This window comes from Phaenicophaeus curvirostris, chromosome 1 (assembly GCF_032191515.1).
Source record: "Phaenicophaeus curvirostris isolate KB17595 chromosome 1, BPBGC_Pcur_1.0, whole genome shotgun sequence".
Taxonomy (NCBI): domain Eukaryota; kingdom Metazoa; phylum Chordata; class Aves; order Cuculiformes; family Cuculidae; genus Phaenicophaeus; species Phaenicophaeus curvirostris.
In genome coordinates, this window is record NC_091392.1 from 47027444 (window position 1) to 47038524 (window position 11081).

General features: G+C 48.0%; 1 protein-coding gene across 1 annotated transcript; it reads right to left on the reverse strand.

Annotated features, from left to right (window-relative positions):
• Positions 1 to 2503: 2503 nt before the first annotated feature.
• Positions 2504 to 10250, reverse strand: LOC138720646 (uncharacterized). The gene is made up of 5 exons (XM_069857367.1): positions 9877 to 10250; positions 8044 to 8232; positions 6943 to 7016; positions 3011 to 3246; positions 2504 to 2711 (listed from the first exon to the last, which is right to left on the reverse strand). Exons 1-5 carry the CDS (start codon positions 10052 to 10054, stop codon positions 2504 to 2506), a joined length of 885 nt encoding a protein of 294 aa, XP_069713468.1. The 5' UTR covers positions 10055 to 10250.
• Positions 10251 to 11081: the final 831 nt, after the last annotated feature.

Sequence of the window (11081 nt, forward strand, 5' to 3'; positions counted from 1 at the left end):
TGAGTTTTTATTTATTCTTTAAAACACGGCAAGGGAGAGAAATAGAGGAGAAAGGGATAGGACAGGTCTCACTGCTGACCTCTTCAGTTTCCCTTCTGGTTTTATCCTCATTGTGGTTTAGCCCCAACTGGTAATTACCACATGGCCACTTGCTCACTCCTTCCCCCACGGTGGGATGGGAAGGAGAATCAGAAAGAAAAAAGGTAATGTTCATGGGTTCGGATAAAGACAGTTTAATAGACCAGCAAAGGGAGAAAAAAAGAATAATAAAAGCCTATACAACTTTTTATGTATTCTCTCCTTAGTAATGCACAGTGTGGTTTGTCATCACCTGGAAACCAATGCCTGCCACCTCCTGGCCAACTCGCTCAGTTTATGGACTGTCCCAGCCGTGTCCCCTCCCTGCCCTCTTGTTGCCAGGACAGTATAAGAAGCTGAAGAAAATTAACTCTATCCCAGACAAATGTAAGACACTGATTTCAAGACAGCTTCCTATGTGAACAAGAAATTGGGCAGTGACTTCCTGGGCTGAAGCTGAGCGTGGCTCTCCACAACCTTAACTCGGGCAAAGACTAAGGCATTGGTAGGGAAAGTTGTGGTAGAGTTGAGCTTCCAGCCTGTATCCCATCTTTCTTCTCTCTGTTTCAGCCTCCTGCAGGCAGGATCTGCCAGGGCAGGAATTCCTAGCCATGAAACCTATTTTGGCGAGATGAAAGTGGAAGTGCAGTCCATGGTTATGGCACTGATGTATTGTGAAAGTCCAAAACGTCCAGAGTGTTGCGTCCAAGTTCACATCTGGCATGTCTGTATGTAAAACACCTTTATCCTCTGGTAGTCCAGGCCGTCTCACCAGCGTCTGGGAGGGGACCAAAGAACAGCTTACCTCGAAGCAGGATTATTCCCCTCCCTGTGTGTTAGACTTCGCTCGGAAAAGATGGAGGAGAAAAAGGTATGGGTGGGACATGAGCTGAAGGGAAGAGTAGAGAGCTGAAGGGAAGAGCAGAGCAGGTCCTGCTTTTCCTGTCCTTTCTATGGCTTCAGTTGTCGTAGGAGAATGAAAGGTGTTTTCCTTCTTGTGATGTACTTGCTGACAAACGGCAGCTGCAGGCATCTCATCTTTTGCAGGGAATCTGTAAAAGCTTTACCAGTTGCTTGCTCCTCTGTCAAACTCAGCCCTCAAACCAAACTTTTCATAGCTTGGTGATGTGAGAAGAAGACAGGAGAGGAGGAATGGAGAGAGATTCCCATCACTCTTTCTGGGAGAAGTAGCAGTGGTTCCCAGATGTCCACTAGTAGGTCTTGCCTTATCACAAAAATGTGCTACCTTGCATCTTTTGAGTTTTTTTCCCTTGAAATGTGATACAAATGATGATAGAAATGAAGTCATCAGACTAAAACTCCTCGGTTTTGTAGCAGGATTGTTTGGGTAACACGGTTTTCATCCTTGAGCTCTGGATGGCAGGTAATGCAGGATGTTCACATCCTAGGTGTTCTTACTTATTCCCTGCCCCTGCCAGCAGCTCTTCTGACTAGTGCCTTAATGCCTCCTGAGACACAAGGATCATCTCTTTGTATACATGATACCATGCTGCTCAACAAGTCACGTGTGCCCAGACTGCACTGAGCAGGTGATGCAGGCACATCCTACGGTGCAAATGGGGGCTGAAGGGTCCCAAAGCTGCTTGGCCACGCTCTGCATGCACTGCCTGCTACATGCCCCTGTATTTCCACCCAGGAAATCCTGGACAGGGTGTCGTTGCTTTCTTAATGCAAATGATGGAACTTGGGTGAGGTCTTAGGCAGCTGCTGTAGGTTCTGATGCATCTGATGTGAATTTCTAATGCAGGAGAGAAGGGATGAAAAAAACTCCAGCTCCTTGGTTTGTTTGTTTTGGTTTTTTTTTTTTAATGTGCTAGGCCCTTTATATTAAAGATAAATTCACATTTTCCTCTTGACTGGCTATCTTTGCATGCTTGTCGCTGCATCTTGCAAGTCCAAGACTGTGTAGGAATGGGAGGATAATAGTGAGTTCTGAACAACAAAAAACCTTCAAATCTCAGGCTATATTCAAGTGCAATGAATTGTAAATGCTTCCAATTGTCTAATGACATAGATTCCTTGTTTCTTGTAACTGTCTCTCTTCACTTTCAGCCTTTAAGAAAGCTCTAAACAGCAAATCAGACTCTTGTGTTTAAAACCTGAAAGTCTGCACATACTCGGTCTGTAGTTTAAGCTGGAGCTGCTCAGCCTTGGCTTTAGTCATCTCACTAAAATGATCAATTTAAGCAGCTTGTAGCCCAGGAACTACTGTTTGAAATGTACATGTCTGGACACGGGAGGGGAGATAAAAGATTTATAACAACCAGCCTTTCAATATAAAGTGTCAGATTTTCTGAGTTTGAAAACATAGGTGCGGTACTTGGCTCTTGTGGAATTCTTCCCTGTGCTCCGGAGAGTTTCAAGGAATTGATGGGAAAAATAGTTGTGTGGGTGGTTTAAATTTTCAAACCGGCGTCCTGAACTTGTTGAAGATCCTATATTCCTCATACCTTCTGTAGTAGAGGGGCACAGCAGGCACCAGTGTGTTGCGGGCTGGCTGGCTGGGCACGGCATTGATAGGTGGGGTGCCAGGTTGTAACACCAGCTGGGGCAAGACTGGTGCATCGGGGGGACAGCTCTGCAGGGACAGCTTTGGCACGTTTTGGGGGCTCCTGGTAAAGGCATGCAGGAGAAGGGTTAAGTTAAAGGGAGCTGCAGCACTGATGGGAGCCCACAGCCCACCTGGACGATTCTGAGGCAGAGTGACAGGGAGCCATGGTCCTCTGGCTCACCTCCTCCTTGAAAAAGTGTGGGTGCAAGGGTTTCATTGCTGCTAGGTGGGGATCGTGTAAGGGGATGAGGCAGGGGATCGAATGCCAAAGTGACATGGGCTTTTACATTGGGCTGCTCCTCACTCTAGGTGGTCTGGGAGCAGTATTTGCCCCTGTGTGAGAAGCTGGGGAGACAGTACCTTTGGAAAGCCAGGTTATCGCAGCCCACGAATGCCCCTGGGAACACAGAGCTGGAGAGGGCTGAGAGGTGGCAATCATGCCCGTTGTAGTGCTTCAGTCTCCCAAAAGTGTTTCTCCTTCTTTCTGGGCTGGAAGGATTGTGTTTTCGTCCTCCTCTGACTTTCCTTCCATGCTGCTGCCTGCAAGGTGGAGAGAGATGCTCATGTAGGTATTTTCTTTGCGCTTTGTGGGCTGGCTGTTTTCATTTACCTCTCTGGAAAGATTTGTCATGTTCATATCCTTAACCCAGATTGTCATCCAGTGGTTTTGACCCTCTCACTCCCCAACTAGAGGAAAGCACTGAAGGTGTTTCAGCCCTGAAGAAAGGGGGTGCTGTGCTGGTGAGGCTGGACCAGAGAGTCTCAAGCCAGGGTGGGGAAAGAGCAGGCTTGTGCAGAAAGATACTGCATGATGCCTGATAGAAGACTGAGGTGTTATCTCTTAGAAGTCAGTAAGGTATTTTTCACTCCTTGTGCTTGTGGACTGCTTATATTAAGGAATTAGGCCCTCCGTTAAAGCTGTGTCCTAGGTAGGCTCCTGCATGGTACCTGTTGCTGCAATCCCTTGTCTGGGATACCATTGCTGGCAAAACCAGAGAGGTCCTACTGGACTGTATACTGGAAAAACAGAGAAGTGCTGCTGCAGAGATGCTGTTGAGTGAGCATGGTCCTGGCTAGTGGCATCTCTGCTCTACTCCCCACCTTGGTTTCTTTCACAATCCTTCCTCCAGGAGATGCTCCTCTTCTCCTGCCATGCTGTGTATATGCAATAGCTCTAAATTTGGCCTCAGCCAAGGGGTATCACCACTGATCATGTTCCAAGTGTTGCTTGTTTCCTTTTCCTTTCATTATGGGAGGGCTTTTTGTAAACCAGCAAGCTGACAGCATTCCATGTGCTGCGAAATCCCTTGTGGGAGGTTTTTCTGTAATTGCCACCAGCATCTCTGCCACCCAGGACTGCTTCTGTCTTCCCCAGCAGGACCAAATGTACCTCCAGTCCCAAGCAGTGGTTTCGCTTTTCCCTGCAGGATGGTGCGAAGCTGCAGGTGGTGTGGGGGGAGAGAAATAATTTCTTCACCACAAGGGTGGTGAGACACTGGCACAGGTTGCCCAGGGAAGCTGTGGATGCCCGTCCTTGGAGGTGTTCAAGGCCAGGCTGGATGGGGACTTGGCCTGATCTAGTGGGAGGTGTCCCTGCCCATGGCAGGGGGGTTGGAACTAGATGATCCTTAAGGTGATCTTTAAGCTTTCAGAGGACACTAAGCTAGGAGGAAGTGTTGATCTACTTGAGGGTAGGGAGGCTCTGCAAAGGGATCTGAACAGGCAGGACCAATGGGCTGAGAACAATGGCATGAGGTTTTACAAGACCAAATGCCGGGTCCTGCACTTGGGGCACAACAACCGTGTGCAGCTACAGACTAGGGGAAGAGTGGCTGGATCCAGTGGGACTCTTCCAACCTGGTTATTCTATGATTCTATGAAAGCTGCCTGGAGGAGAAGGACCTGGGGGTGTTGGTTGGCAGTGACTGAACATGAGCCAGCAGTGTGCCCAGGTGGCCAAGAAGGCCAATGGCATCTTGGCTTGTATCAGAAATGGCGTGACCAGCAGGTCCAGGGAGGTTATTCTCCCTCTGTACTCGGCACTGGTGAGACTGCTCCTTGAATCCTGTGTTCAGTTCTGGGCCCCTCACCACAAGAAGGATGTTGAGGTTCTGGAGCGAGTCAAGAGAAGAGCAACAAAGCTGGTGAAGGGGCTGGAGAACAGGTCTTATGAGGAGTGGCTGAGAGAGCTGGGGTTGTTTAGCCTGGAGAAGAGGAGGCTGAGGGGAGACCTCATTGCTCTACAACTACCTGAAAGGAAGTTGTGAAGAGGAGGGTGCTGGCCTCTTCTCCCAAGTGACAGGGGACAGGACAAGGGGGAATGGCCTCAAGCTCCGCCAGGGGAGGTTCAGGCTGGACATCAGGAAAAAATTTGTCATGGAAAGGGTCATTGGGCACTGGAACAGGCTGCCCAGGGAGGTGGCCGAGTCGCCATCCCTGGAGGTGTTTAAAGGACGGGTGGATGAGGTGCTGAGGGCCGCGGTTCGGTGGCTGGTGGGGATGGTTGGGCCCCCGCAGGCCTCTCCCAGGCGGTGTCCCTGCCCGGGGCCGGCTCGGGGCAGCACCGCTTCTCCTCCCGCCGCCGCTCCTTTTGCCACTAAGCGGTTATATAAACCGTCGCCCCGCGTTGATAAACAGGAAAACTTAGGGAAGAAACTCCTGTCAGGGGTTAATATTTTTCTTCGGGTACTTGAAGTAAAATAACCGCGTGGGACGGAAAACATCTTGCCTGAAGCACAGAGGGCGGCTTTGGGGCCATAGTGACAGCGATGACCTCGAGGGGCTGGAAGGCGACCAAAAGAGAGCAAGGGAGCGGTGAAGGGTCTGGAGAACAATCCTCTGAGGATCAGCTCGGGCGAGCGAGCTTGTTTAGCGTAGGAAAAGAGGCTGAGGGGACACCTTCCCCCTCTCCACAGCTCCCCAAAAAGAAGTTGTAGCAAAGCGAGTCTCTTTTCCCGAGAAGCGAGTCGTGGGACAAGATAAATCAGCCTCAAGTTGTGCTAGGGCAGGAGGTTAGGAAAAGCTCTTGACTGGAAGGGCTATGATAGGAATGGTTGGACTCGATGATCCGGTGGGTCTCTTCCAACCTGGTTATTCTGATTCTATGAAGCAGAGGCACAAGCTGCCCAGGGAAGCACTTGGGTCACCATCACTCCAGGGGTTCCACTAGAGAACCATGCTCCATGTCTGGTTCCATGGAACCAGGGGTTCCATGTCTAGAGAACCACTAGACATGGCGGTTAGGGACACAGTTTAGTGGGTGGGCTTGGCAGTGTTACATTAGGGGTTGGACTCTGAACTTAGATCCTTTTCCACTTAAATGATTCTATGAATTAAGGTCTGAATGAGAAATAAAGAATTGATGGTAATTTTGTTTGGGGTTTTTGATGTGGAACGTTTTTGCTTAGCCTTTGGGGGGGAAGAAAGGGAAAAAAAAAGTTAAAATGGATTATGGAAGAATGAGTATTTGAAAGAAGAATTTGGCTTGTGAAGTACGTAATATATAAATCAAAAATTATTTTGGAACTTTGATAGACATAATTATAAAATCATAGAATAGTTTGAGTTGGAAAGGACCTTTGAAGATCATCTAGCTCAACCCCCCTGCAATAAGCAGGGACATCTTCAACTAAATGGGGTTGCTCAGAGCTCCATCCAACCTGACCATGTATTTTTGCAGGGATGGATCTTCCACAATCTCTCTGGGCAACCTGTTCCAGTGTTTCACCACTCTAAGCATAAAATCAGCTACTTCCTTCAGAATTATCTTGGGTGGGTGTATGATCCATCAGAGGGTGTGATCCCTACCTGCCGTAAAATAGATGTCCAAAAAGAGCAGATAAATTGCATCCTGATCAAACTGTAAAGGGAACCTAAATGATGTTTGTGTTGTAAATGTCTAAAGTTAGGGATGTGGCTCCTGTCCCAAGGGTAAAGTAATACGAAAGAATTTGCTAACGTCTGCAAAAGGGGTATGTTTAGGTTTTCAAAGCAATAAAATATATGGATTAAAAAACCCCAGCCTTATGACACTTGCAAAATAACCAAACTAAGACCTCTGAAAGTACAGAGATTTGCTTTTTGTTACAAAGAGAACAAGTGAATGGAGGTTTTTTTTCCTGAAAACTACCTTAAAATGTCTTTATTTTGGAGAACCCAAGGTGTGATTTAAGGTTTGGAGGTTCACTTAGGTTTATTTCTGCGTTAAGCAGTGCACAAACTGCAGCCTCCATTTAGAGCCAAGAAGACAAGATTTGCTAATGAGCTTTATGAATGTTTTACTACAAGAGTACCTGTAACCTATTGCAACAAAGTTCATTGCTTTTCTTTCGTGTGTTTACTCTTATGAACGGAAGACACTCATTGACTGTATATCACAAGGTTTTATGGCTCTGAATTGAGGCAAATTGCTTTATTTTTGTTTTCATTTTGAAAGGCAAGATGCCTGGGGTGCTTCTGAGCTGAAACACCTGCAGGAACGTCCTATGGTTGAAGCACTTTGGTTTCTAATTTTACTTTCATGAGATGCTTCCTTTTTCAAATGAACTTGCAGCAGAAGCCAATGTAGCAGACCTTTTCCATTTCAAACTATTTTTTAGCCAGATACTGAGTCACGGGGTTTGCCCAGAAATTGCTTCTGAAAGGGCCCCAGGTCTTTAATTCTCAATGCTTGGCATGAGCAGTATAATTCACGCGTAAGCTATATAGTATTTACAACTTCTGTGGTTTTGCTTGCCACTGCAAAAATATATAACTTTCTTGAGGGCAATCTTCCTGTGATTATTTTATGTATGCACATAATATGAAGTGCGTGAGAGAAAGCTTTTAAAGCAATAAACTTTGTTGCTTCGATGTTCAGGCATTTGTTCTTGATGAGCTCGTTTCACAAAAAAATGTGAGGGCAATTTGCAACTGGCACATGCTCTGCATGGGCTTTCATAAACAGCATGTGCTGGGTTATTACCTGCTGAAAGCTTTAGGTTATGCCCTGGAATCGGGTTTTGACCAAACTTGGTGACTTGTCTTGCTTCCAGTAATGGGTACATAAGCCCTGGATATATGCTGAGCCAGTGTCAGGTGAATTCACATCTTTGGGCTCCTCTCCCACCTTATGCAGCTCATTAAATGCTGTTGGAGGGACCCTGCTGAGCCAGAGCATATCACCTGTGCTGATGACCACCAACCACATCAAGCTAGACCTCCACTGCTGGGGGTGGCTGAGGCACCCCACCTCCTCCAGCCCTTGCTGGCTTGGCTAGAGTGAGGAAACCCCTGTGCAAAGGCAGGTGGCTGCATTTTGCCCTCTGAGTCAGCAACTGGGTGGAAATCACCTGCACCCTTTTGAAACCCTATAAGTGGGCAGAGAGACTGGGTCGTGCCAGCAGGCTCCTTACCCTGGCAGTAGGGAGGTGGCTGGCTCCAGGATGAAGTGCTCCCTTGGCAGAGGGAGAACAGCTTCTGGCTGCCCACCAGTTGGTATTCATCCTGGCACCAGTACACAAGGACAGAGCCCAAGGAGATGCCTGATCCTCTGTCCACATTGTAGTAGCCATAGTGTGGTGGAGGAAGGGCACTGCATGGTGCTGGGAGAGATGAGGAGATATTGGGTGCAGGTGGTTACGAAGCCCCTGCTGTGATGCTTTTGAAAAGGCTGCCTGGCCCCTCTGTTTCTGTACGAGGTCTGGCAATTATATATATATTTTTTTTAATTTTTATTTTTAATTTATTTTGTGTTTGTGTGATCTTAAAGGAGAGATGCAGGGAAGTCTAGTGACTTTTTCTGGAAAATAAGTCTTCTAGTTGCCAACTCTGCCATGTGGGCAGCTACTGATCAGCAAATGTGGGACAGGAAAAGGAGAGGATGGGGACAGTGTGGAGAGAGCAATATTAGGAGGGAAAGTAAGAGGATAGGCATTTTTTTAATACCTCAGTTTTCTGGGAGAGCATTGTTGGGTGGAACTCAAAGCAATAAAAATACTACTCTATGCTATAGAGGGATACTTTTTCCATCCCAGTCTTTAATTTTTTTTCTAATTTGTACTCACAGCTATTCAGAACTATTACATTTTCCTGCTTAGATAATCCTTTCTACATTGCATCCGTTTCATCTTTATCACTGTCCTTGTTCCAGCTTGCTAGTACCTGGCAAGAGCTGGGAGTGAGATGGGCTCCAAATGGGATGTCAGTCTGACTGTATGCTTGCAAAAAAAAAAAACAAACCCTGGATATACTATCACAGGGCTGAAAAAATGTGGATTAGTGGATTCTTGTTTAACAGGGAACTTTTGAGGGAAATTCCGAGTGCAGCAGTAAAGCTAATGTGAGAGGTTTGGTTTGCCTCTGCTTTTGCTGAAGTGATTTAAGCTTCTACTCCAGAGTAACTGATGACAAATAAATCAAGTTGAGTAAGATCAGACTTTCTCCAGATCCAGTAACACTGCTAAAAAGTAGCAGAGATGACGGTATGAGTAAATTCAGCAGTGCCAGGGAAGCTGCCCGCATGCCTGGACTGGGGCTATTGTGCAGTCAAATTGTCTGGCACTAGCTAGCACCTTCCCCAACAATCCTTCACTGTGATTTGCAGGTAAGGTGATCCAGGGACTGTTCCCAACACGCTCTTGGGAAGTTCATAAAGATTTGGGAAGGTGAAAGGTTCAATAGTATGGCTTGGGCTGCTCTGTGTTGCTGCCTGCACTGGGTGGGTGGTCCTCCCACGTCAGCCCCCATGCTATGTCCACCTTGATGGGGAACAATGCATGCTCTGCTCTAGGAAGTGATTTCTTTTTTTAAAAAAAATCACCCTCAGCATTTGGAGACTATTAGTGCTTTTAAAGAATCTCCATCCTCATTTCTTCCCAAGGCTCTCAGCTCAGCCCTCGGGGACAAGGATACAGTCAGTGAGTCCAACCTTATATCCATAGGGGTTAACATGGAGGAGGACTTTACTCTCAAAAGAAGACAGTCAGGCATTAAATTTCCTCCTTGTGCCTCGAGACTTTGCCTCTGACATGGTGCATCTCTCCCAGATCACAAGCTGTTGTGGGTGTGAGGACCACTCAAAGCCCAGCAGCCCCTAGGCATTTCCTAAGTATGCTTCCACGCCAGCCAAGAGAAGCATTGTCATGCTATCATCAATGCCTCCCCACACCCTTCACCCCATGCACCTCTACAGTGGGGCCCCAAGCAGCTCTGCAGAGGGAAAGGCAGGCAATTGCATACTCGAATACCTGAGATGCTGCTGTGCACGTAGGTCCTGTTGGCAACATCTCTGGAGAGACCCTTTCTGACATATTCTGCCCCAGGTGAGGTGGTCCCGGGCCCAGCAACGTCACTGCAGGCAAAGCTCAAGCAGCTCCAGGGCAGCAGGCAAAGGGTGATGCAATTCCCAAACCTATGTCCCATCATGGTGTGGGGAAATGCAGTGTTGTCAGGTGCCCAGCTGTCCCAAGTGCCTGTGGTTCCCTTTGCTTCTGAGCAGGAGTCAGCTGAGTTCTTAGGACATTAAGCCTTTAGCAGCAAAGCTAGCGGCTGCTCTCCCTCCCAGAGTTTTCTTCTCTGTGTCGGCACAAACTTCACGTCCCTACTTCTAGCACTGCCAGCCCTGTTCAGCTGCTCTCCTGAGCAGCTCTGAAGCCCCACAGAGAAACCAGGCATGGGAAAGAGGGGGAGAAGCAGCAAGTACTGGAGATCTATCTTTTACAGCTCCCTTCTGCGGGAACTGGCTGTCACCGTCTCTCCTGGTGCTGGAGCCACATGTCAGGTGCCTTTCTCTTCCTTTACCTGCTAAAACCCACACTTGAGCTTGCTGCTGAGACTCCTGAGCTGCAGACCCACCTGTGCTTGTCTTGTCCCTCCTGCCAGAGCCCAGGGCTCGTTTTCTGCAAGCAGCAGTGGAGCAGGATCTGTGACCCACGAATCAGAAGAGTTTCATAGCAACAACTCTGCTAGATTTGCTGCTGCAGGAACCACAGAGATCTATTTTGCCTTTTCCTTGGGGTTCCCTCTGTGTGGTGTCTCTGCCTGTCGCTTCAGGCCATGAAGTTTTCCGACGTTTTATGGCTGGAGGGGCTGCAGTAGCAACCAGCTCTTGTCTCCTGGGATGTAGATTGCTCTTATCTGCCGTTACCTGCCTGACCCCTTGCATGTATCTAGGAAGAGGTGAAGTGCTCCGTGTCATTCAAGCACTCAACACCAAGCTGGTTTTGTGCAGGCAATGCTTCTGTGCCAAGGCTCTTCCCAGCAGCCAGCACACCAGCTGTGAGGCTGGTGGGGCTTTGTAGCAGTTTTTGCAGCATCCCCTGCTGGGGCCATCTTCTCCCCTCTTTGCACCACCTGGAGCTCCCCTAACCTTATTGATCTCCTTTACCCTTCCTGTCCTGCATCTTTACCTGTCCTGGAGCAGCCTGGGACTTGCTACAGGTATAAGGGTGAA